Source organism: Montipora capricornis, chromosome 4 (assembly GCF_036669925.1).
Source record: "Montipora capricornis isolate CH-2021 chromosome 4, ASM3666992v2, whole genome shotgun sequence".
Lineage (NCBI taxonomy): Eukaryota > Metazoa > Cnidaria > Anthozoa > Scleractinia > Acroporidae > Montipora > Montipora capricornis.
The window spans coordinates 37,192,912-37,220,411 of NC_090886.1; the positions used below are offsets into that span (position 1 = coordinate 37,192,912).

General features: G+C 38.3%; 2 protein-coding genes across 5 annotated transcripts; both read right to left on the reverse strand.

The window, feature by feature from the left end:
- Positions 1-3,259: 3,259 nt before the first annotated feature.
- On the reverse strand, positions 3,260-4,741 carry LOC138046640 (uncharacterized). The gene is made up of 3 exons (XM_068893244.1): positions 4,373-4,741; positions 4,010-4,280; positions 3,260-3,780 (listed from the first exon to the last, which is right to left on the reverse strand). The coding sequence occupies exons 1-3, from the start codon at positions 4,739-4,741 to the stop codon at positions 3,260-3,262; spliced, it is 1,161 nt and encodes a 386-aa protein (XP_068749345.1).
- A 4,474-nt stretch (positions 4,742-9,215) lies between these two features.
- Positions 9,216-25,349, reverse strand: LOC138046879 (lysophosphatidic acid receptor 1-A-like). 4 transcript variants are annotated; one of them, XM_068893466.1, is made up of 3 exons: positions 25,245-25,314; positions 23,446-23,549; positions 9,216-11,056 (listed from the first exon to the last, which is right to left on the reverse strand). In XM_068893466.1, the coding sequence occupies exon 3, from the start codon at positions 11,035-11,037 to the stop codon at positions 10,072-10,074; it is 966 nt and encodes a 321-aa protein (XP_068749567.1). In that variant the 5' UTR covers positions 11,038-11,056; positions 23,446-23,549; positions 25,245-25,314; the 3' UTR covers positions 9,216-10,071. The 4 variants fall into 4 exon arrangements, with proteins under 4 accessions (XP_068749567.1, XP_068749568.1, XP_068749566.1 ...); XM_068893467.1 differs by lacking the exon at positions 23,446-23,549 and adding an exon at positions 13,790-13,860 and having other exon boundaries at positions 25,245-25,311; XM_068893465.1 differs by lacking the exon at positions 23,446-23,549 and having other exon boundaries at positions 25,245-25,349.
- Positions 25,350-27,500: the final 2,151 nt, after the last annotated feature.

Here is a 27,500-nt window from a genome sequence, read left to right on the forward strand (position 1 = left end):
GTTTTCCTCTTTTGATGTTTTGTTCTGTTGGTGGCTTTGCCAGTCAGCGCTCGATGTGGTAAGTCTTAACTAAGTAGATTAATTATTTTACAAAGTTATAAGGAGCTAAAATAGAATTTTGAATTTTTCAGGCTTCTCTATGCAATTGCTTAAATTGCGTTCATAACTGCGAAGATCATAGCTTCACTTAATCAGATTTTGTTAGTGACCATTGGCCAATCAGGTTTATGTCATCAAAGGTAAAATGTCAATGAACTGTCTATCAAATGCGCAAAAATAAAAACGAAGTGTTTTATTGTGGACAAATTAAAAGGCCTAATGAACTAGAGCGAAGGACTAGCGTGTACTTTATCTCTGTAAAACATCTAGGGTGAGTACTAAAAAGGTTTAATACGGGGAGCCTCCGCTCCCCTTACCCTTTTATATACCATTTTGCCAGAAAAGATACCCCTTTCGTATACCTTCCATTGGAAAGTAATGAAAGGCCCTTTTAAATACCTAAATGACAGATTTCCCTACCCTTTCATATCGTTCGACTAGTGAAATCCCTGTCCTTTCATAGACGTGAAACGTAACCTGCGTAACAAGCGTTCCTGTTCGACAGAAGAGGTCCGAAACGTTTTTCTGGAAACTGGCCGCTCGAAAGTTGGGACAAGAGACTGAGGGAACGCTTGCAAGAAGACCCCCTATTCTTTGAAAAACCCGTTCGGCCTCGAACGGGGGCTTCTGATTGGTGCGGCACAGTCGTAATGGATTGCCAGGTGACAAATTTTGGACCAAAATGTTTCTTGTTAGTTCTAGCGTGACGGAGACAATGGCGGAAGATGTGGAAGGTTTTGAATCGTGTGTTGAAGTTGAGCGAATCGGTTCTCGGTTTTACATTGAAAAGGGAACAAGAACTGTCAATGCGCCATATCTTTAACTTTATAGATGTAATGGCTGTTTTGCCAACAGAATTCAGAAAAGCTTAATTTTTCAGATGTTTGTCATGATGTACGAAATTCAATTCCAAAAAAAAAAAAAAACCAAGAACAGGTGTTCGCGCCAAAACTCGGGCCCATGACACGTTGCGTTACACGTGATGGACTGACCTTGGTACTGTTTTTGAGTTTGTGTTATATTTCTTTGTTGTCGTTTGTTGAGAATAAATCCTCTCGAAAGTTTACTGATTTTGTCGGCTTGAAACTACCGATATGTTCCGGAACATCTTTTAGAAGAGCGAGGTTCGTGGTACGTAACACTGAACGTTTGCTTTTATGAATTTTGGTTTGATATGAAGAGTTTGTGAGTTGAAATGTCGTGGAATGAACTTGATCATGAACCCGACCACGTGCAATATGTGGACGAATAAGAAATGCGTGTCCCCGTTGGGCCCAGCCGTTCTGACAATTTTCGAAAGGAAAAGGCTAAGAGCAAATTATTTCGCCAAAAGGCTTCTGAAGTCGTGAAGAAGCCGAAGGAAACTAGCCGCGAAAATTGAAGAACTCGAGCGGGCCAGCGAAGAATACAAATCATTTTTGGATTGCAGGAGCACCTCACGCTAACGGAAAATGCCGCCGAAAGGGCAAATTTGTGTCTCGAAATCATTGAAATTTCGATAAAAAAGAGGTTGGTAGTTCAGAGGCTGGTAGTGAATATGCGCCCTCGCACCGATTTGAGTCAGCCAGCGGTCATGGTGCACCCTCGCGTGCCAGTGAAAGTGAGAGGCGTGCACGTGTCAGTCATTGATCTACAAGTTGAACAAGCAAGGAGAGAAGCTCAACGTCGACTGGAAGAGGAGCGCAAGCGAGCCGAAAATCTCGAACAGGAAAGGCAATTGCAGGAACACCGACGCATAAGAGAACTGAAATACGAAGCCGAAAAATTGCGATTAGAAGATCAGCTTGACATCCGTACTGAAGGTAAAGTGGACCCAGAAGGTATTGAGAGTCGTTTGCGAGATTTTGAAGATGCCGAGGAGGAAACTGTTTACCGTGACATTAAACCCCAAATATCGGAAAATGTAGAAAATCGTGAAAACGCAGATGTCCCTTTACCTCAGCAAAATGAGAAGTTGCCGTCTCCGATTAAATCGTCCACTTTGTGCAAGCAGACTCCCCAAATCGATCAAGCTTATTGTGACACTGAGGAACGCCTCAATGGTTTGTGGATCAAAGAGCTCCCGGCTAAGCAGCGTACAACTGGAGAAACGAACTTACACTCAACCCCAGCGTTCGTGTCCTTGTTCAACAACGTCACATGACCTAAACACGTGACAAGTGTCAGGACCTACATAATGTAACGCAACTCGAAATGTCACTAACATCTTTTCCCCTCCCGAATGACAGGGGATCTGAAATACTTTACTTTAGATCATAGTTCTCCGAAGTGTTCTTATTACACATTAATCCTCGGTCTCCCGAATCTCCAGTGGAGAGAGTCTGCTCATTGGTGGCTTAAGGGTCTTGCCATTAACCCGTACGTTCACCACTCGCACAAGGCCGTCAGGGCCAGGGTACGTCTGCTCAATGCGCCCAACATTCCACAGTCACCTCACAGTTCCAGGATCAATAACAATGACAACATCTCCAACCTGCAAATTGTGGTTACGGAAGTACCATTTCTGTCTTGATCAAATCTGCGGTAAATATTCTTTCATTCATCGGTTCCACACGTGCCGAATGAGCTCTTGTAGTCTTCTCAAGCGCTTTCTGGGATTAAATGGCTTGGTGTCAACGCTCTCCGGTACAAAATCACCACCTGTCTGCCCGATCAGAAAGTGATTTGGAGTCAAGACACGGTCGTCGTTAGGGTCATCACTCACAGCTGTTAAAGAGACTTTCTACCCCAATGAAGATTGTCTCCAACTCCTCGTCATTAGCTTGTGCATCACCGAGTACAGCAAAAGTAGCTCGTTTTGCTGACTTGATCATAGATTCAAATACTCCACCAAAATGTGGCGCTGCAGGTGGGTTCCATTTCCAACTCAGTCCTATATTGGAGGTCATCCGTTGTATCTTGTCGTGGTCTATAGCAGAGACTAGGTCTCGCAGTTCCCTCGATGCGCTTACAAAGTTCGTTCCATTGTCACTTAACATTTGCTGCAGCCATCCTCTCCGAGCAGTCATTCTAACAAAGGCGTTAAGAAATGCATCAGTGTCTAAAGACGACGCCATCTCTAAGTGGCAACAATGGGTCTTCAAACGGAGAAACAAACACAAATAGCGCTTAGCTCGCACTCTCCCACGTCCTTGCTAGGTTAGGAAAGGTCATCCAAAGTCTACTGCAAAGATCTCGAAAGGTCTGGAGGATTGCTGCAGTCTAACGGCGCCATTTGCTGGCTTGCTGGCTTTGATCGAAGTCGTCTTGCACATTCAAAGCATTCTGTCATGACTCTTTTCACTTGTTCACGAACAAGGACCACTAAGTATTTTTCCCGTACATGATTAATCGTATAGATAAGCCCCATCTGATGACCCTCTAATTCATGGTAGTACTTAACGATCAGTCCTGTGACATGATTCCTCCTCTTCGGCAGTATGATTGAACACTTTAGATCATATGGGAGATCATCCGCATGTCGTAGTCTGGTGTTGCACCTCATAATGCCATTAACTGATACTGGATTAAGCGGTGCCAAAGTACTTCCTCCTAGGATTTCCTTATTCCTTCTCAATGCCTCTATCTCTGATGCATACACCTTAGACTGAACCTCCCGAATGATAAATTCCTCAGCGTTTTGAATCTCCAATGGCTTCAGTTCACCCTTCTCTCTTTGCTCAGCTGATTTTCTACAATTCTCTGTAAAGCGGCGCACTCATGCTGTCTCACGGACCAACCAATTTCCAGTTTTCCTTTTGTTTTGACTCGATACCATTTCGAGAATCTTGAGGGGCCCAATCGCCACACTTCTTCGACTCTAGCCGCTCCTTCACCTTCTTCAATTATTTGGTAACTGATAGCATCCTTTGTCCCTGTTTCTTTTGTTCCTTTAAGTTCAAGGTTCTCTGTTGACGTTGGCTTGTCAAACTTGCACTCTGGCCAGTCTTGTTTTGACTTCTTGAAAAATTCGGACCCATTCCACCATAAGTCAGCGTGTGCTCCTCTACTGTCTCGCCTCTAGTTCCAAAGTCGGCGGGGTTTACATCCGTAAGAACATAGCGCCACTGATTAGGAGCGGAGAAGTCATGAATGTCTCCAACACGATGGTCTATGAACGGTTTATACTCTCTACTCTGACCTTGGATCCAGTACCCCACATTTATACTGTCCACCGAATAGGTCACTCCTTTTGTAGATATCTTAAGTGCAGAGCAAACTCATCTCAGCAAACTTGTCTTGTTAATCGTAATCCGATGAGTGCACCCAAGAGTTCTAATCTGGGGATGCTCACTGCTTTCAATTGTGCAAGCCTTGACTTCGACATAATCAATCGAGTAGTGATATTGCCATCCTCATACACATGACGTGCGTAAACTACAGCTGTATATGCGTTCTCTGACGCGTCACCGAATGTATGAATGCTCAGTTCTTCCATCTCAGGACTTGGGTTTTTCAAACACCTTGGGATATTCACAAGTTCAAGATCCTCCAATTCTCGAAACCACTTTGTCCATTCTCGCTGATGAGGTGTCGGCAACAGTTCATCCCAATCTCGTGCCTCCAGCCATGCCTTTTGTATCAACAACGTGGACCTGATTACATACGGTGATAAGAAACCTAATAGGTCGTAAAACATTCCTCTTGGTGAATTCAACTCCATCTTACTGTAACTAGTGTCTAAAGGAAAATTCGGCAGCTGTGGCGGCCCACAGAACACCCAGAGTCTTGCTTATTGGCAATTCTCTCTTCTCCAGGTCTATCGCGGAAGTCCCGTCTTCTTCCGCAACGTCAGCAATTACCTCCGGTTCATTCGAGATCCATTTACGGACATGAAATCCAGCCAAGTCCCCTAGCTCGCTAAGCTGCTTTCTTGTTTCCTTCGCATTCCACTGTAGGTGCGGATGGTATCAGATCATCCATGTAACAGTGTTCCAAAACTGCATTAGCTCCCAGTGGGTAAGTCTCTTTGTGACGGTCTGGCATGATGTTGCCAAGCGAACTGCACACAAATTGGGCAGTAACACCCTTAGCCTGCGTAGCAAGCGTTTGCGTGGGGTTTCCGCGTAAATTTCGATGTTTTGGCAGCGCGAAAATTGGGGCAAGGGCAAAAAAGAAGAGGGGGAGAGGAGAAATTAACTTGCAAGCGTCTCTCCCCATATTTCAGAATGACAGGAACAGTACGCAAGGCAATACTCCTCTGTGCATGTTCTTGCACTGTTTCATACGTACTGGACTTGTTTTCCACTGCCATGGGTGTGTCAGCCTTTCCCTCCATGGACCCAGAAGCTACTTTCTTCTCAGGAAGTAACCGATGGTGTCTGTCCTTGCATCCCTCAATTCCACACACTCTGTTCCAAGTACATGAGTCACCAAGTTGCCCTTTCCCCAAGCAACGGAAACACAGTCCAAATTTCTTCGCCGTCTCCCACTTCTTTCTATATTCATTCCCTTGAACATATCACATTTCTAAATTGAGTGTTTTTGGTTGCACACTTTACAGGGACGATCACTTTTCTCTTCTGTGGTCCCGAAGTAAGACTTAGTTGAGCTCTTTCCTCGTACACTTCCAACATTGGACAAACCATGCTTATTTTCTAATGCTTGTACCTGGTACTCTGCTTCCTCAGCAACCGAGCCACGCAGCTCTTCAAGAGACTCCACGCTTCCCTTTTCTTTAATCCATCGGTAGTACTGGCTGAGTAGAGCGTGAGGAAGCTTTTCCAGCACAATTGCATACAGTGTTCCTCCTTCCAGGTCAGAATATACTTCTTATTTTCATTTAAAGAAACCACAGTCCTCTCCACTATGTCGGCAAATCTTTCTAGCTCTCTTGGATTATCAGCGTTTACTGGCCTCATCTTACGTAGCTCATCGATATGGGCTTGAACCTGTCTCCTGTTTCCCCCATATTTTCGATTCAACCTTGCCTTAGCCGCTTCGTACGCATGATCCGAATAACCAAGCCCTTTCACCGTTTCGGCCGCCTCTCCTTCTAAACAACTTTCGAGCCGCAACATTTTAAACTGAGCTGACAAATTTGTTTCATCCACACAACTGGAAAAAGCTGCCGACTGATATTCTTTCTTGTCGCCCGAAAACTTTGGGATGAGCTGTTTGTTGGCATCGACCACGTGACCATCTTTGCCATGTGCGCCCTTAAATGTGCCGATCGAGTAATGTGTTATTTCCTTGAGTTCGCTTTCCTTGCTGTTACTTTGCGATAAGAAAAGCCGAGCTTCCTTTGTCTCGTTGTCCACACGATCTATCATTTTATCCGCTTCATCACCTGTTGAAGTTGCCAGCGATGCATGCTTATTTTCTCCGTACAAGGTTTGAAGCGAGTCCAACAGCTCCAACAATTCATCCCGTCGCTTGTCGATGTCCTGTGGCTTTTCAGTGACATTTTCCTTGTTTGGCGTTTTCGTCGATAATTCCGTCGCTAATTTGTTCAGAAGCTTCGTAATACTTGTCTTGAGGGTTCTTTTTGCCTTCTTTAACTCTTCTATTTTTCCATCCATAATTCCTCGAGTTTAGTTCTCGATATAATTCCTGCCAAATGTTCCCACGTTCTAACGAGTGCCTTAAAAGTTCCACAATACTGGTTCCGATTACAGTCCAATCGTTACACTGATGCAAAGATCCGGCTCCCGAAGGACCAAACTGTAGTTTCTATTCCTAGACAAGTCTCGAGCCAAGTTCCATAATTGTCCGAGTTCAACAACGTCACATGACCTAAACACGTGATAATTGTCAGGGCCTACATAACATAACGCAACTCGAAATGTCACTAACATCTGTTATTGGCTAATTTGTTAATAAGACGTCAATCAGCGTGTGTCAAGTCAACCATTAAGAGGTGGGCGTTTTTCAAAAAAGGGGGTCTTCTTGCAAGCGTTCCCTCAGTCTCTTGCCCCAACTTTCGGGCGGCCAGTTTCCGGAAAATCGTTTCGAAGCTCTTCTGTTTAACAGGAACCCTCGCTACGCAAGCTACCTGAAGCGTGAAAAAGGTATCCCTTTACGGATCCCTTGGGGCTGAAAAGATTAAGAATACACTCGTGAAGATCATTCTGTTCTAATTCGACAAGAGCAGTAAAATTATAATTTCCAAGTTGTATTATGTGCTGTCTCAACAAAGTTACTATAGTAAATAAGGGCACGCGACAAAGACGGGACGAAAACAACATATAAGTGACCGAGAGGAATTTTTCTACTTTTAATACCAGCGACGTGCAAGATTTACAAAAAACAGTACTCAAGCTGGATTAAAAGTCTTTCATAGCTGAAGGGTTTTTGTAAGTCCTTCCTTTAATCGATCTAGCAATTTCTGTTGAATTTATAATAATCAAAGTGCCATTGTCGTTACTCGTGGATATGAAAGTTACCGCGATTGTTTAAAATTGGCAGGCTAAAGTTTTCTTTATGCATTAGCATTGATAGTTGGATAATTGTGTAACAGCATGGTGGGCTCTCATATGCGACTAGATACCCAAAATAATGCATGTATATGAGGCAATCCCCTTTGCTGTAATTCAACCCTGTGAAATAAGTATACCATTTCTCCAATAGGCATAAGATTACTCCTTAACACATCCTCTATAAAGAGCTGTACCATGTGTTCAAAGTTCGTTGCACAAATGACAGGGTAATTTTGAATAAGAGTTAACTGAATATAGTGTAATGTGAAGTGCTACACGGCCAACGTTTGTATAAACGTAACCTTTCCTTAATTTTGAATAAGGTCTGATTTTTGTTGCCAGGTCATATTGTTAATTTCATCAGGTTTAGCAAGTAGAGCAGATCCATTCAGTAATATTAACACTTTTTGTGCCAGTTATACATTCCTTCAATAAACCTTGGAAATATTTATCACTATACTTGATACTGTTACACTTAGAAACAGATGATCTGAACCATAACTGATCATAGCAAGTGCATACATATTCAGGGCCATGTGTTATCTTATCACGAAAAAGACTGAATCACTTTTGACATGGAATGCCTAATAGAGTCTTGACCTTGACAAATTTCAGTTTGGTTTAGCCTTGAGCTCTGCATAGCTTCCCTTAAATGGTTTTATGCTTTTCTGTTTAGGTCTCTGATATGTTCTGGATTGCTTTTCTTTTCCTATTCCCTTGCTGCTTAAATATTTTCAGATTTTTTTTTGGCGTTTTGCTCTTTGCTTACTCTTCAAGTGATTTTGTCTCTTCCGCTTGATAGATTCTCTCATGTAAGCTCTTTTTTGCCACTACTTTGTAGAAATTATTACTGACACTCACATCATTTTTGGCCATCGTTAATTAATCGATGATTACCAGGCTCTGAATAATTGCTGACATTGGTAACACCGCTGATTTCATAACCTGAAATACTGTCATAATAATAATCTAACTGAAGTGCTGAAACATAGTGTCTTCCATCTAGATGTCCAGTGTTCACAGTAGTTCCCTGTTGTCCGCTTATAGGACTGATAACAGTTACTGGTGCCCACCCCTCAATGGATTCATTTATATGTATAGTAAACATTTATTGGATGAGGTTGAGCATGATATCATAGTGAGTCAGATGTATAATAATAACATTTAATACATTGCAAACTGCTTGCACATAAAGTACATCCTCGCAATCTTGCAAGACCTAGGGGATCGCGAACCGTCACAGGACCCCAACCCGGACCACTCGATTCGGAGTCGTGCGCGCTAACCATGGGGCCACCGCGCCTCCCACAATGACCCCTAATGGTTGTTTCAAAATTGCGGAACGTCAGGGTCCGGTTGTTCGAAAGCCGATTAACTTAATCCAGGATTAGTGTAAACTTTTGTTTCACTTTTTTAACTTTTTGGTAAAAGTTTCTTTTGTTCAATTTTTTTTTTCAAGATTAACTTCTTCTAATATAAAGTTTTGCCGAAAATCAGCGTTAAACAGCATTTGGGAGTAGAGAAATAAACTCCTTGGTTAATTTTTAATTTGGGATTAGCGTTAATAGGATTTTGAACAACCGGGCCCAGGTCAAAATCACGAGGTAAATCAAACTTCCAGAATTAAATTCCGAAAATTTTCTGATCCATGCCAGAAGGAGGATGACTTCATGGTCATAGCTCTATGCCCAAGTTTCCTGAAGATTGCCTTGAACATGGTGTACATACAGACATACAAACTTTTAATTTTTTTAGCTCGGATTTCCGGCAGAGTAGAACTATTACATACACATTGTAAATGTATGTCCTACATTACTAAGTTAAATGATCAGTCAAGTATGATGATTATCCGGTCTTTCGAATCTTGTTGGGAACACCAAAAGCAGTTCACCATACTCTTCCAAACATTATCGCTGCAGTGGACAAGAACATGTTCGTTTATCAGTCATGCATAGGCCGAGCATGGGATAAACTGAATGACCAGCATTACTATTTATGAATTTTTAACGATATTTTCCGCGTTTGATTGGTTTATATTCTTTTAGGCGTAAATGGTATCGTTCCTTTTCCCCTGAAAATTAAAAACTTGCTTCGTAATGTGAGAAAGAATTCAATGATGCGATAAATACTTCTCCTTAGCTCTTTGAAGAGATTTGAGAGAGTTTTGAATGAGCAATACCATTTCTGTCGAATTCGGTTTTACGTATGATTTTATGAACAACAATCTTAAAATTTTCTGAAACTGTTGGCTCAAGTCCTCGATCGTTATAACTCTCCTAACTGCTTTACAATGGCACATAGACAGAGTTTGTTGAATCCTTAAAAGTGCTTCTTCGCTATGCCTTATGATTGAACTATAGAGTACCTCACTTTCTTCGCCAACCAATCAGAGGCAAGATAAAGATCCAAAAAGCCCGCTCTCGTGCGTTTTCGTGCCACTCGAATCTACATCGACTTCGGATTGGCTCACTACATTGTGCGCGCCTCTTACGATTGCCGATTGGTCAGTTTGAATTTCAAAACGCTCAACTTGAAATTGCTCCAGTTCACTATCAAGGGCAAGCTACATTTTTTCTTAAAGTGGAATAGCGGCCATGTTTGCATCAGCAGGAGCGCCACCGCAAAGTAGATTTCTCACGCCGGTGCGGAAGCCTTGCATGCGCATGGCGTAGATGATGGGATTTACCAACGAGTTTGATATGAAACATGTTAGCGCGAACATTCGCAGGTGAAACTTTACAGGACTTTTCGGCGAAGTGAAATCAGGATGGAACAAATCCAGACATATATATGTTATAACAGGCAAGAGACTGATCAGGGAAGCAACTGTAACAGCAAACAAAATGGCGGATAGCTGGCGCTCTCTCATGATAACTCCGTCGTCGAGGCGGTTCATTCGCGGGCCAAAACGAACCTTGATAAAAATTGAAGTGTAGCAAATGCATACAACGAGGAGAACTAGTAAATAGTATGCAATATACAGAGCGGAATTTATTACTAAAGGGATGTTCCCGCGATCTTGAAATGGCATTTTTCCTAACGTGATTTGAATAGCTTCTCTGATAATAGCTATCAGCCAAATGATAGCTATAGTGACGTAGTAGACTCGTCTGCTCATGAATAGATGCCTGGAAGGACGGTATGTGGCATGCGCGCGTTCCAACGAGATGACAGCAAGATTTGCAAGCGAAGCAAAGGAGAAGATATGGAGAAATGCAAATTTGATCAGACCAGCCCAAGAACTGACATCAGAGGTGTACTCCCAGGCATCACAATGTTCACCGATTCGTTCAATCTGAAGGGGACCTGAAATAACCCCCGCCAAGAGATCAGTCATCGTAAGATTTCGGATAAAAATGTAAGCGCCTCGGCGCTGCATCTGGCGCTGTGTCATGAATACAGCCATGGTGATAAGATTGAGGACCACTATGACTACACATTCAGATATTAGCACAACGATCCACGGAATGCATTCTGATGAGGCGAGGAGTGAAGACACTTCGGTTTTGTTGGTCGCATTTCTGTTGTCACTACCAGACATAGTTCTTTACTGAAATCACCTGAAATAAAAACCAAAGTTATATTTGTCAGACAGAAAACCTCTGTCCCACATGCAAAAGTATTTTCAACAAAGCTAGTTGAGTACAGATCTCGCCTAGTGCATTGCTGTCAAGTGGCACTTTGATATTTAGGTAGGTTGCTTTTCAGACTTAGAAATCTTATTCCTATAAATATCGATTGACGTGAAGCGCCCCGAGATCTTTGTTTAAAAAGAAAAACGTCTTAAGATGTAAGGTCAATATTGTTTTTATACCTGTGTACATTTGGAGTTATTTACACGCAACAAGGGGATATGTGATTTATTTGCCGAGGAAGCAAACGAGGTCAGTGAATCCTAGATTGCCTTATTTTAACCAGCTCATTTTTTTACATGAGTGGAATAATCAACTATGAGTAACATAATGAGATGTTCGGGACTCTTTCATTTATTTTTATTGTATGACTAATATAAGAGAGTTTTCAGTTTTTTTTCAAGGTCCTAAAATCTTTAATTCCCAAAGCTTTGTAATTTTAACATGCAATAAGTATATCGTCTAATCCCTGCTAGCAGAGCTCTCTTTGCATTTGCGTTCACTGGGCTGACAAGTTCGGGAAAAGAAATTTCTGCCATGGGTTGAAACTCTCTGTGATCCAACCGTCGTCCACAACCTTGGACGGCACTCTTCAAAACGCATGCTCCAAAATGTATTTGCAGTCTGTTTCTTGAGCCCACTGTGTCCCGCGTATGAATTTACAGACATTTCCCTGTTGTTTAGCAAGTCCACATAAAATGAAGTACCACGCGTGAGGATTCGGTGGCGAAGTTACCGCCGCGCATGCCCAACACAGTGAGTCTCGACCCATGGCAGAAGTCTCTTTTCCCGTACACTACAACGGAAAAAAGAATGACCTGCTACACGCAGGGAATATTGTCTCTTTCACGTCTTGAACAATGAATTTGACAAAAAAACAATTTATTGCAATCTTATTATACTTGTGTCACGTGATCAGTTTTATCCAATGAGAGCCCGCAAAAATTATTCGGTGGAATAATCCTGTGAGGGAGTAGTATAATAATAATAATAATAATAATAGTAAGAAGTGCGAACGAGCAGGAAGAAGATCACTCGTAAAGGATGCCAAGAAATTTGCTTTGGAAATGGACATTACTCTGGACCTTTCATACCCAGATCCCAAAGCGTTGCAAACTGACTCAGGTGAGGAAGCACATGTTAAAGGAGTAGGGAGAACATTACGAGCGAGAGAAGAAGAGAGAAGCATGAGGGAAGTAAGAGAGCAGAGGTGGCAAGGAAAGCTGTTCGGAGAAAGATGGGATGATAACAAAGTTATTGACTGCTTCACCTGGCTTAGTAAGTGGAAGTCTGCACCTGTGCATACTGTTGCTGGAATCTATGAGTTATACCAGCAATTACTCCCCACTAAGCTGTACCACCAGAGCAAGACGAAGACGCTGACCACCTCGGATACCACGTGTCGTATGTGTGGAAAAGGGCCTGAATCTATGGCCCACGTGATTAGCGGATGTGGTACCCTGGCACAGACAAAGTACATGCAGAGACACAATGCAGCCTTGAAAATCCTTTTCTTCGAGTTCCTGAAAGACTTAGATCTTATCCAGTGTATCCCCCCTTGGTACTCTCCAGTCTCACCTAAACCCGAGTACAAGAATGACCGAGCGTGCGCGTACTGGGATGTCCCAGTATTTGCTGAAAATACGGAAGTCAGGGCTAACAGAATCGATGCGAGAATTGTGGACAGAAAGGAGAAGAAGGTGATCCTTATTGAGATGAGCTGCCCTTGGGTTTCCAACAGAGAACAGAAGGAACAGGAGAAAACTGACAAGTATGCGCCGTTGAGATGGGAGATGCGCCAACAGTTCCCCGGCCACACTATCACACAGTTTAATGTGATAGTTGATGTACTAGGAGGCTACTCTATGGAGACGGCGGAGAAAGTTAGGAAGTTTTTAGGTTTGGATAGAGGGAACCAGGTTTTGTTTAATATGCAGAAGGCAGTTTTATCGTACACCCTAAACATAGCAAGGTCATTCAAGGTTTCGACGAGTTATTAAGGAATATAAACTCTTGTTCCTTTATCAAATGTTGGTTCGTTAGTTATTACCAATTGGTTTGTAAATAGGTTTAACAGTAGGGATTGTTACACAATAGTGCCTTTTCCTACTTATATTTGTAAGCATACTTACGTACTACATACTGCATAATAATAATAATAATAATAATAATAATAATAATAATAAGGAAATCTTTGCTGACATCACACTGTTTACATTTTGTTTCGTTAACATACGGGTTTGCTCACAAAAGGCGTCATACTATTTACAAATTGTCTTCAAAAGGTAAAAATCTTCAATTGTCAGTCTTTCAGCTTCAATAACGAGTCAGTGTTCCTAGACATCCTTTAATAATATTATGTATCAACTGAAATTTCCTCTTTGAAAGAACTCGCAAAGAGTAAATCTGAATTAGGGGATAAGATCAATTATGTCCGTAATGCGATTAAAAAGCATGATATTGATCAGCAGACCAGTCAACAGGGATTTTCAAAAGTATTCAAACCAATTACAAGTAAATTAGATAATGTTATTGATAGTGATCAGGTTTTAAGGTTGCCAAGGAAAAAACGGCCACTGAAGAAAGGAGAAGTTCCTGATTACGGCATTGATATAGAGGATGAAGTTCCAGATATGAATCTTGGTGAATTATTTGAACAACCTGTTTTGCCACAGCAAGAAAAACAACTGGTGCCAAAACCGCCAACATATGAAGAATCTTTACAAGATCTTCTGGAAGGAAAAAAAAAGATTTATGTTGATCCTAAGTACTTTCCTGAAGAACCAGAATTACCACCAGAATATGATGATGACGATGAGATCGATTATGGAATAGATGATGAAGATATGGATAATGAAATATTAGGTGATCTTGGTCTTCAAAATTATGATTCTGTTGAAAAGGTAATGAATCAACAAGAAATGACTCAACGAAAGAACAAAAAATATCTCAATAAGATTGTCAATGATGCTAAATTTAAAAGAAATCAATTGAAAGCCTACAAAGGAAACGTTACAAAGCAATACAAAAGTGGGAATATAACGGAAGCTGATAGGCAAGAGGAAAACAAAAGAGTGGATCGCGCTATGAGAACTCTAAATGAATACATAAAACATTATCAAAATAAAATCGAAACAATAAAAGGTTCTGGTAGGAAAAAACAAAAAGGTGGTAATGTGATATTTTTCAACAAACCGAAAGAACTCATAAAAAATTTGGATTTGATCATTGGTGAGATATTGGCTGGTAATACAAGCATTGACATGCGAAATATGGGTGTTTCTATATTGGACACATTATTAAAAATGTCGACAATTAACAAATCACAATATGGTAAATTATACAAACAATATTTCAAAATTTAACGTAGCTTTATTGTATAATGGAACGAGAGATAGTTTCATCATCTTATAGTGTAAAAAATCAAGAGAACAATAAACCAGAAGATTTTACAACAAATTTCACCAGATCTATAAATCTAGACAATAATAAGCAATATGTTATTGGTCTTAACAGAGTCATCAACATGTCATTCACTTGGTTCAATGTCAATGCTGGATACAAAAATCAATTGATCAAATACAGTTCAGATAATGGTTCAACTTTTAAAAACATTACACTTCCAGCCGGTGTATGGAATTATACAGATTTCAACACATACATAAAAAATATAACAAAAACTGGTGATACGTATCCGATAACTCTTGAATTTGATGACACAACATTTAGGGTCACGGTTACATTAGCTGAAAATTACCAACTTGATTTGGGAGAAAGTAATTTTAATGACCTAATAAGTTTTGACAAAAAGATATTGACAAGTGGAACGCATATTGGATCAAGAGTGCCAAATCTCAGTCAAGACACAGACATACTCAATATTCATTGCGATTTAATAAACAAAAGTTTAGTTGACGGTGAAGATACCGACATCATTTATTCATTCTCGACCAGTGTACTAAAACCAAGTTACTCTTTCACCCTCGAACCGCGACGAGTTACATTTAATCCAATTAATAAAATTACAATTTCATCAATCAGAATCAGGATAACCGATGGAAAAAAAAGATTACTGGATCTAAATGGAGCGGATACATCTTTTTCACTGATTTTGAAAAGCATAGAATAATGTAACATAAAAGTATAAATGAAACCGTATGAATTCAAGAGGTTTTATCATCCAAAACTTGGTAGATTTGTTTTTCAACACAAAGGATCAGGACTTATCATTGATAACATTTTTAAACTGTTAAAGAGTGTGGCATCATCTGTTTTCAAGAAATTTGCTAAGCCAATGGCAAAGAAGGCATTAGAATCAGGGGTTTCCCATGCAGGTGATAAAATTGGTAAGGCGGCGGCAGAGAAGTCAGGAGACCTGATAATGAAAAAATTGGCAAATTTGAGAAAAGGAGCTACAACACAAAGGGCAATTGTTCCATCCTCACCCATTAAACAGCAAGATGAAAGTACTGATATGATCCTCAATAGATTGATATCAGGATCAGGTACAAAAAGAAGGCGTAGAGTCTTCAGATAAATAACATGATAGCAAAATTATATAATATAATAGTATAAATGGCTTTTAGAACAAGTGAATTTTTACAAAGAAATGAGTTGGTGCGTTTCCAACTTGATGATGTAATTAGAGCCCCGGCCAATGGTCAACATCAGGAGAAAAATGGATATACATTTACAATCAATGATCGATCGAGTTTTTATGATTGGTACAATGCTTATTTCGAGATCCAGTTCCAGGTACAAAAATTGGCTGATGGTACAGCCTATGGTGCAGATCGTATAACAGTCATTAATGGATCTCATTCATTGATTGCTCATATGATGATAAAAAGCGCTGGTAAAATTGTGTATGACACTGATAATTTACACAAGGTCGTTTTTGTCAAAAACCTCCTCGAATATAGTGACGATTTTAGTCGCTCAGTAGCCAAGAATAGTCTTTGGTATTTAGATACAAGTCATCTCATAGCCAATGCTAATCAGAATGCAGGATTTGAGGCTAGACGACTTTTAACAACCGGGAATTCTGATGTCAATAGAATCATACCTCTTAATCGTTACAGTTTTTTTGAAGAGTTGGAGGGCAAGATGCTGGTACCAATGCAGCTTGAATTTACTTTAAAGCTACCGGATGATAGAGAACTACTTCAAAAACTTGACGCAGTTGATGATGGAAGGGTTGTCATTAACAGATTTCTACTATGGGTTCCAAAACTGACTCCAAAGGACAGTCTGTATGACAAGTTCGTCGGTTCTTTTTTGAAACAGGATAAATAGACGTATCTGAGAGAAATGTATCAAATGTCAAGTCCGAGGAATGGTAGTGGATTCTTCCAGATTTCTTCTAGTATTGACAATGTCAAAGCAATTTTTGTATACCTACAACGAGCTAAAACAAGGAATTCGGCGGCAAATCCATATGAATTTGATACATTCAATATAAATACCGATCGTGCAAATGGTAGTTATTTGACAACATGTCGTCTAGAATATGGTAATGGTGTCTTTTATCCCGAAGCTGAATATGATTCTGAAAGTAAAGTAAGAATCTTCAACGATTTGATGTCTTATGCAATGAGGAAAAATGATTACAACACTGGCACACAACTCAACCTAGCGAATTACAACTCTCTATATCCTCTGATCTATTTCGATCTGTCATATCAGGCAGAGAAAGTGACAAGAGATCCCAAACAGTTGATTTTTAGGTATAAACTCAATGCTAATAGTGCTGGCGACAGTCCTTTCAACGTACATGCTATCGTTTTATATGAAGAAACAGTGGTCATTGACAAAGTTGGAAATGAACTGGTTATAGTGTAAGCCCACAAATGAAATAGTAATATGAAATCAAGTCAATAACTCCTATTTATTTATTTGTATATGTTTTGTAACTGGAATTATATAACATATATTATATGACTGAACTTCATGAAATCAACGTAAGACTTTCAGATAATCAAAAAAGGAATCTGAGTAATGCTTACCATAAAAGGGAAACAATTGTTCTAAGACTAACAAATGATTCTCTTAATGGAAACGACACTCTTTATGTTCCAGCAATGGTAAAAAAAAGATTACAAAAAAATCGCAAATTGAACAAAGGAATGGATATAAAACTCGCCAAGACGAATATCAGGAAACAAGTTGGTGGAAGTCTTTTGAGTACCGTATTGTCACTTGGAATGAGAGCTCTTCCAACTATTGGTAAAACCCTTGGGTTGACTGCTCTTGGTGGTTTAGCAGAAGCCGGAGCTAAAAAATTGATTGGATCTGGTCAACAGACTGGTGGTTTCCTTATACCCCAAGATAAAATTAATAAGCTGATAGAATATAAACATCTTTTATCGACGAAACAATCCCTTCAATCGGGTTCAGGTGTTCGTATAAAACCGACCAAAACACAATCAGGTGGATTTTTAGGCACTCTGTTAGCTAGCATTTGAATTCCTTTGGCTTTGGATCTTGTGAAAAAGATGACTGGAAAAGGAGCACCGAGGATAGGTATACCACCTTGGTTTAAAAATGGTACAGGAGCACCTAGAATGGGAATGCCCCCTCCATTTTATAGTTATCCGCCATATGTGACTGGTAATGGTAAAAAAAAAAACCTCGGCCAGAAAAGAAAAAGGACTGCTGTTAGGGAAAAACTCGCCTTTTCGAAACATTCCAATCATAGGAGACATATTGTGAAACCAAAATTTCACAAAAACACCCCTTTGAGCAACCATGATCTAATAAAATGGTGTAAATATTTGAATACACCAATCAATGATGTACTGTCAAGAGACGAAAATGTTCCACATAACCATAAACAGGCGTTATTTATCTACAATCTAGAACCAGCTTATATGAGCGGAAGTCATTGGGTTGCAACATATGTCAAAGACAATGTGATAAATTATTTCGACAGTTTTGGTATGCCCCCGTTTCAAGAGATTGTAAATCATGCCAAAAAGAAAAATTTAACTCTATTGCACCAAAACAATCAGATACAAAACATACAAAAAAAAAACTTGTGGGTATTTCTGTTTATACTTTCTAAATGAAATGAATAAGGGTAATTCGTATTATGACTTATTACAAGTGTTCGACATAAATGATACAATGAAAAGTGAGAGTTTTATTGAACATTATTTTAGAAATATCTAACTTATATATATTATGAAATCATATTGTGTTAAACAAAAGAAAGTGACTGAATGTACTGAGCCTTCAGGTTACAAAACAACTAAAAATGGCAGACTAATGTTCTTTTGCACTTGTGCTGAATGCGGCATTAAAAAGACCAAATTCGTTAAAAAACAGGGAAACTAAACAGCCTGTCAGAGATGGCAGGCAAAGGGATCATGTCAGATTTAGGTAATACAGCAGCAGAATTATTTTTAACTAAAGGAGTACCTTATCTTGGCAAAAAAGCCGTTGAAATGGGTAGATATTACACATCAGAAATGCTGCGAGATCCAAAGTTACAGAAAAAAGCTATTGATTATGCTTTGGATAAACTTAATCCAGCAATTCAAAACGTTGGATCACAAGCTTTAAATCAATTGTCGACAAAAATAAGACCAAACAAAAAATACACAACAAATAGAAAAGATCTTGATGGTGGTGCTCTTGATATTCACAAAGCTATTGGTAAATTACCAAAACCGAAAAGCGGATGGACACTACCCGGTCATAAATATACAGGACCTTATAATGATCTGGAAAATCAACTGAGGTATGACCCAAAAACTGGTCAAATATTGGAAATATATGATATGCCCACTGGAAAAATTGATGCGATCGCAATGCAGCATGACGTTGATTATTCCGTCTGCAAGGATGATAGGAAATGTAAAAATAAAGCAGATAGGAAAATGGTTCAAGCTTTAGACAACGTACCGTTTAATGAAAGACAATGGGGGCATTGGTTGGCAAGAAATGTTATCAATACAAAGCAGAAACTAGGTCTAGGAGTTTCAAAAAACGGAAAAAGCCGTCGAGTGAAGAAAACTGGCAAGAAAAATTAGCAGATGAATTATATGCATCCATAAGACGCAACTTTACTCGGCGGCGTGTAATCGTAAATCATATTGATGAAATATGGGCAAGTGATCTAGTTGAAATGCAACAGTTTAGCAAATGGAATAAAGGTTATCGGTATCTTCTTATGGTTATTGATGTTTTCAGCAAATACGGTTGGATTGTCCCATTGAAGGATAAGAAAGGCGAATCTGTCACTGAAGCATTTAAAACAATATTCAAGGAAGGCAGAAAACCAGAATATTTATGGGTTGATGAGGGAAAGGAGTTCTATAACAAACACTTGAAAGACTTGCTGGAGAAAAATGGTATACATATGTACTCCACTGAAAATGAGGAGAAATCCTCAGTGGTCGAAAGATGGAATAGAACAATCAAGTCCAAAATGTGGAAGCAGTTCACAGTTCAAGGTAATACACAGTATTTAGACATGCTACCAAAAATATTGAAACAGTATAATAATACAAAACATTCAAGCATAAAGATGACACCCATTGAAGCATCTACCAAGAGGAATGAAGGTATAGTTTACTTTAATCTATATGGTGATATGGAGCCATTAAAACAGAAACCTAAATTCAAAGCAGGTGATAAGGTTCGAATATCCAAGTATAAACGAAATGTGTTCGACAAGGGTTATACACCAAATTGGACTGAAGAAGTTTTTACAGTTGACAAGATACAATACACTAATCCTATAACTTGCAAATTAAAAGATCTCAACGATGAAGACATACAAGGGAGTTTTTATGAACCTGAATTATTGAAAGCTAAACAGGATATTTTTCGTATTGATAAAGTAATTCGGAGGGATTATAAGAAGAAACAAGCTCTGGTAAAATGGAAGGGATACAGTGACGATTTTAATAGCTGGATACCATTGAAAGATATTGAAAATATATAAACAGATATATGTATAATATATCAACTCAATTACGGTACATACTGTTTATTTGCTATTCGTAGCCAAAAATATTCAATTGTTTCTGGCTATGTTTAAACGCACTCAAAAAATATTTAAAAATAAAATATATAGTTCATTATATAAATGGAGTTACAAAAGACCAATTACAAAAACAATGAACTAAATATAGACATTAATTGTTACATCGACAAAAAAGACCAAATATGGTTCCTCGGCAAAGAAATAGCTTTGATACTGAACTATAAAAATACACGAAAAGCGATCAGAGATCATGTGCATGAAGACGACAAAAAATTGATGGACTTAAAAATCAAGCCAAAATCAGGGGGGAACGAAACGTTCCCCCCCCCCCCCCTTAAAAAGCCCCGAAGATGGCATAATTAAGTGCTTTTACGCAAAATCTATATTCATCAATGAATCAGGATTTTATTCTCTCATTCTTTCTTCCAAACAACCTGTAGCAAGAGAATTCAAACACTGGGTAACCAACAAAGTTTTACCATCAATCAGAAAGAAAGGATATTACAACATGAAAAGCAAAAAATTAATGATTCAAAGTGAATATGACTTGCATTGCAAAGTTGTGCAATTTATAAGAGACAAATATCCCGAAAAAGCTTTAATGATCGCTGGTCTAGGTGAAAACCAAAAATCGCCTTTAATACGCTCAACATCATGGAAAAAAGGTTACATGTCAGGACAATGCGATCTCATGCTGTTAAACCCAACAAGCAAACACAATTCTTAATGCATTGAATTCAAAAGTCCGACAGGTTCATACAATGTGTCTGAGAAACAACTTCATATGAAAAAGATGTATGAAACGAATAAATGTAAGTATCTTATGAGCAATTCTTATGATGATGTTATATTTGAAGTCATTAAACATATGGAAGAAAGTAACAAATGTATTGAACGCAGAAATAAAATGTCGGAAAAAACTCAGAAAGAAATTATGACACATATAACTGAAATTTTGAATCCTAAAGAATCATGCCCACCAGATTTCATTGTGAATGATGACGTCACAGAATATGAAAATGAAAAGATCAGAAAAATGGTTCAAGATTTAGGTTACAAATATAGAGTGCATCAAAACGCAACACACTTAAAAAATAATGTATAGTATCTATATATGGAAAGGGAAAATCTGTACAAGCCTTATAACTGTGATGATTGTGGAAAATTAGTAAATCCGAAAGGAAGACCTAGATATTACACTGATGAGGAACGACGTCAAAGGAAAACAGATTATGTGTTGCATAAAGAATGGTTTAGTCAAATTTGCAACAATGGTCATAACTATACTCTTGCAGGAAAGCATAAACATTTACACACGAACAAACACTTTAAAAACTCTCTGAAACTTATTCAAGAGGAAACAGATTTAATTCATTTAAGTTCATTATATCTCAAGTCATCCATGATTTGGATGCGTTGAAATAGTTGTCCTATATCTTTTTTAAAAGCAGTCATTTTCATGCATGAATTCAAACGCACTAAAAATGGTTTAAAGAATTATTTACTATAACTAATATATAGAATGAATAATATGTCACATTATAGTATGAATAAAAAAGATCTCAAAAAACTGAGTAAATCTGAACTGATCAAATTGCTATTGAAGCAAGACAAAAAACCAGTGCCAACACTAAGGACTGTAAAACAAATAAGACCAATCCCAACACCTCGTAAGAGTGTGAATCAAATGGTTCAAGATTATGAAAACAACATAATTCTTCCACCACTGGAATTCAGGGATAAACCAATCCCAAAACCAAGAACCAAAAAACCGGTTCCAACACCAAGAACTAAGATTGAGCAAACAGAAAAAGCTCTGAAAGGTTACACAAAGTCTTTCGAGATTAATATAAAAAACAACAAAGACCCATTAGTGCAACTAAACAACACAAGAAAGGCTGTTGCTAACCATATTGAAAACATATTAATATCAATGAAAGGACTAAAATTTGTTGAAACGCTTAAGGTAACATTTACAAAAATGTCAAATGGAGAAATAGTGTATAAGACCGCATATTTCAACAGTCCAGCTCAAACTATCATAAACAACACAGAAATAGACAAAACCCTTGAAATATCAAAACAAGGCATACTAAATAAGATTGTAGTATGGATTTCAGAGGGATCTGGTTGGACTGTTGAATCAGTTGAAAACCATTATCTCAATATCGTAAAATACGAACCAATGAAAGGATCATCATACATTAAACTACCACATGAACTCAGAAACAGTGCAAAGGGATTGATCAACATGAAAAATGAGGATAATGAATGTTTTAGATGGTGCCATATTCGACATCTTAATCCTCAAAGAATAAAAAAATCAGATAAAGCATTCATTGAAAATTTAAATTATTCAGGAATTGAATTTCCAGTGACTACCAAACAGTACAACAAAATAGAAAAACATAATGAGATCAACATCAATGTATTTGGTTATGAAGAAAAACAAAAATATCCCATTTATGTATCAAAAGAAAAGTATGAAGATTGTATGAATCTGCTTCTTATAACAGAAAATGAAAACAAGCACTATGTATTAATCAAAGATTTCAACAAGTTTATGTACAATCAAACAAAACACAAGGAAATGAAGCACTTCTGCATGCATTGCTTACAATGTTTTAGTTCTGAAAGAGTGTTGACTGATCATAAAGAAAACTGTATCCAAGTTAATGGAACACAAGCAATTAAAATGCCAACAAAATATGACAACATACTAAAATTCAATAATTTCCATAAACAACTACCAGTTCCATTTGTAATATATGCAGACTTCGAAGCCATAACTGAAAAAATTCATGGATGTCAACCCAATGATGATAAATCATACACAGAAGCTTAACAAAAGCATACAGACTGTGGTTATGGATACAAGGTTGTTTGTTGTTATGATGATAAATACACAAAACCAGTACAAATTTATAGAGGTGAAAAAGCTGTTTACAAATTTATGGAAGCTATGCTGGATGAAGTCAAATATTGCAAGAAGGTTATAAAAAAGAATTCAACAAACCATTGAGAATGACTGAAGATAATGAAAAAGAATTTCAAAGAGCTGATAAATGCCATATATGTGAGAAAGAATACAATAAAACTGATGTAAGAGTAAGAGATCACTGCCATGTGATCGGTCAGTACAGAGGATCCGCACATCAAGATTGTAACCTAAATTTCAGATTGACTGAGAAAATACCAGTTATATTTCACAATCTCCGTGGGTATGACAGTCATTTTATAATGCAAGAAATTGGTGAAATAGTCAAAGAGCATAAATGCACAAATAAGAAAGGTGAAAAGTGTCAAATGAATATCAACGCCATACCAAACAACATGGAAAAGTATATGGCTTTCATGCTTGGTAATCATCTGACCTTCATTGATAGTTTTCAATTTATGAGCTCAAGTCTTGATAAACTGGTGAGCAACCTACCAAAAGAAGCATTGATATATACATCTAAAAAATTCAAAGGTAAAGAGCTTGATTAAATGTCACAAAAAGGAGTATATCCATACGACTTCATGGATAGCTTTGATAAATTCAACGAAAAGCTACCACCAAAAGAAGAATTTTACAGTATATTAAATGATGAGGATATAACAGATGATCAATACAAACATGCTCAAAATGTATGGAACACTTTTAATCTGAAAAATATGGGTGAGTACCATGACTTATATCTTAAATCCGACATACTTCTGTTAGCAGATGTCTTTGAAAACTTTCGAAAGACCTGTCTGCAATACTACAAACTAGACCCCTGTCATTATTTTACCAGTCCTGGGCTTTCCTGGGATGCTATGCTAAAAATGACTGATATCAAATTAGAGCTTATGACTGATATTGATAAGTTTCAATTCATTGAAAAAGGCATGCGTGGAGGTATCAGTTACATAGCCAACCGATACGGAAAGTCGAATAATAAATACATGAAAACATATGATGAAAAGGCGCCCTCAAAGTATATAATGTATCTTGATGCTAACAATCTGTATGGTTGGGCAATGAGCCAATACCTTCCAACTGGTGGTTTTAAATGGATGACAGAAAAACAGATAGACAATATAGACTTAGCTAGGTACAGAGAAGACAGCACTAAAGGTTTGATACTAGAAGTAGACCTAACATATCCGAAAAAAAAAAACATGATTTGCATAATGACTACCCACTAGCACCGGAAAAGGTTAAAGTAGGTGAAAACATGCTATCAGAATATTCCAAAAAAATCGCTAAGAAATACAATATCTCAACTGGTTTAGTTTATAAATTAATACCAACATTAAGCAACAAAGAAAAGTATGTTCTTCATTATAGAAACCTACAATTGTACACTGATCTTGGTTTGAAAATAACTAAAGTCCATCGAGTTTTGGAGTTCAATCAGTCACCATGGTTGAAAGAATACATTGATTTCAACACACAGAAGAGAACCAATGCCAAAAATGCTTTTGAGAAAGACTTCTTCAAGCTTATGAATAACAGTGTATTTGGAAAAACAATGGAAAATATTAGAAAGCGAGTAGATGTCAGATTAGTAACTGATGAAAACAAACTATTAAAAATGGCTGCTAAACCAACATATGTTAGTAGCAAGATCTTTAATGAAAATCTAGTGGCAGTGCATAAAATCAAAGAAACACTAACCCTAAACAGGCCGGCATATGTGGGTATGTGTATCCTAGATCTCAGTAAGACACTAAAGTATGATTTTCATTAAAACTATATAAAACAAGAATATGACAGCAAAGCTAAATTATTATTCACAGACACAGACAGCTTGACCTATGAAATTGAAACCAAAGACGTCTATAGGGATTTCTGGAATGATAAAGACGAATTCGATAACAGCGACTACCCTGAAAACAGTCCATTCTATGATAACACTAATAAGAAAGTAATCGGCAAATTCAAAGATGAGGCAGCAGGCATACCGATAACCGAATTCGTTGGATTGAGATCGAAAATGTATTCATATATGAAAGACAATGACAAAGGCGGAAAGACAGCAAAGGGAATCAAGAAGAATATTATCAAAAATAACATCACTCATAAAAATTACAAAAATGTTCTGTTCAACAACGAACAAATGCATCACACCATGAAAACGATCAGAAGCAACTTACATCAACTTGGAAGCTATGAGCTTAATAAAGTGTCATTATCTTGACAAGCGGTACATTCACAATAATGGTGTGACAAGTCATGCATACGGTCACTATAAAATCAACACACCAAAACAATCTGAATGATAAAGTTTACTTATAACGTTTACTCATAAAGTTTACTAAAATGTCACGCTATGGTGATTATGCAAATATTTAAACAAACTTCATGCATCAGAAAATTTATCAGATCTGTACTTTTATCAGAAAAAACTAGATGCTTCTGTGAAGCATACACTGGTTTGCCTGTGGTACGTGCTACAGAAAATCAGAAGGCACTGAATTGTGTGGTATTGAAATACAGCATTCCAGTCTCTGAAGAATAACAAATAAAAGAGAAGCGAGAAACATTGGCTTCTGGGCTGACATGTTGATAATTTTCAAGTTCCCTCACAACTTCTTTTCACCACAAGTGTGCCCTCTGAGCATCTGAAAGCTTTGTAATACTAAACTTCATTGAAGTCAATCCCTGTTTCGCGGAGTTAGTGTTAGGATGGGAGACCAAAACAATAAACCCCTCATAAAAAACAGAAACATCTGACCGAAAATACTGTTAACGCTAACAAATGCGAACTCAGCAAGGTACAGATTCTGTTAGCTTGCTTTATGCAAAACAAATATTGATGAAAAAGCAAATAACTATTGAAACACAGTTTTCAGAAAGAGCAGAAGGAAGTTTCCCAGACGGTCGATCGAGAATAAAATATTTACGACATGAAAACAACATTAATTTTGAACCGTAAATATAGAATATAAAAAGTTACGATCAGCGACAAACATTTTGGGAGATTTTTGCTACGTTCAAGTAAATTGCAAAATCGAAAGTGACATGGCCGGAATTCAGCGGGCGCCGTGATTAAGTTACCGCGGCATGTTTACTCGCCAAACAGTGAAGCATCTGTGTCAAATGATGGCAAGATACCGGGTTTTTGTAAGTTTCTTTTTCTGTCAAGTGTTATAAAGTTTGACAATGAAATGAGCGAAGTCAAAACAAAGATCACAATCGCCCAACTCTTGTTTATGCAAAGTCAAAATTTAATCTCCAAGACGCGTACGACGTTATTTATCACCAGGTAATTCCATCATTTTGGAAATAGCAGCTACTTTATTATTCATCTGCGTCACAAGTTTTCACTGATTTTGGGGCTCATTTTGTTGAAACTCAAGCACGCTTCCAACAGGCCTGTGAACCCTTCCTGCTTACAGAGCAATAGGCGGAGGGGTTGGCGCAGTGGTAAGACCTCTGCCTTCCAGCCCTAAGGTCCCGGGTTCCATTCCCGGTTCTGCCGAGACTGGAATATTTGGCGACCTTCTTTCCCGCTAAAGTTCACTCAGCTTTCCATCCTTCCGAGGTCGATGAAATGAGTACCAGCATGCATGGACTGCTTAGAAGCGGCTGCAATTTGCGCCTGTATATGCTTCCAGTCCGCTGGGGGTAAATTGATCATTGTAAAGCGCCCTTGAGACGTTAGTGATAAGGGCGCTATATAAATGCACCACTTTACTAAAAAACTTCTCCCATATCACATTTGAACCTGAAGCTCGAAAATTCAATACACAACATGATATTATAATTCACAAAGGCAGAAAATACCACAGAATCCTTTTCCAGCGAAATATTTATTGAAATAAACAACATATTTGCTCTTGGAGGCGAAAACCTCTTCCTATTTCATTGCGTGCGTGAAGACAAGAAACTCAATCGTGTCAAATTACCATGTACTTCAGGTAAATGCAGCTCACTTTGATTTCGTCTCGACGGGCGATAGATTGTTGTCGAAGTCCAGTGCTCGTCGCTTTTGAGATTCCTGCCTATTTTATCCAACTGACTTTCTATTATTGAGCTCCATAAGGGTATATTTTGTTTAAGGATCCACTAAAACGCCATTCGCGTTACCTGACTTTCGACGCCATTGCAGGCTAAGTTAATGATTCTACTGTGTCCACCAGAGAAATCTACGCATTTCCACTACCCTCTCGATCCTAAGAAAATACTCGCAGAAGGCTCTATCCACAAAGACACGACTTACCAGGGGAGTGACAGGCAAGACTTTTACCGACACGGAAAAAAAAAAAAAAAAAAAAAAACAAACAAACAAACTAAACGCAGACCTCGACTGGGTTTGCCCATAGGCAACCCAGTAATATCAGAAAATAAATTTATGGGTACATTTTTGATTGGTTAAATTCACGGGGAAACCCCCTTTCTTTATTTCC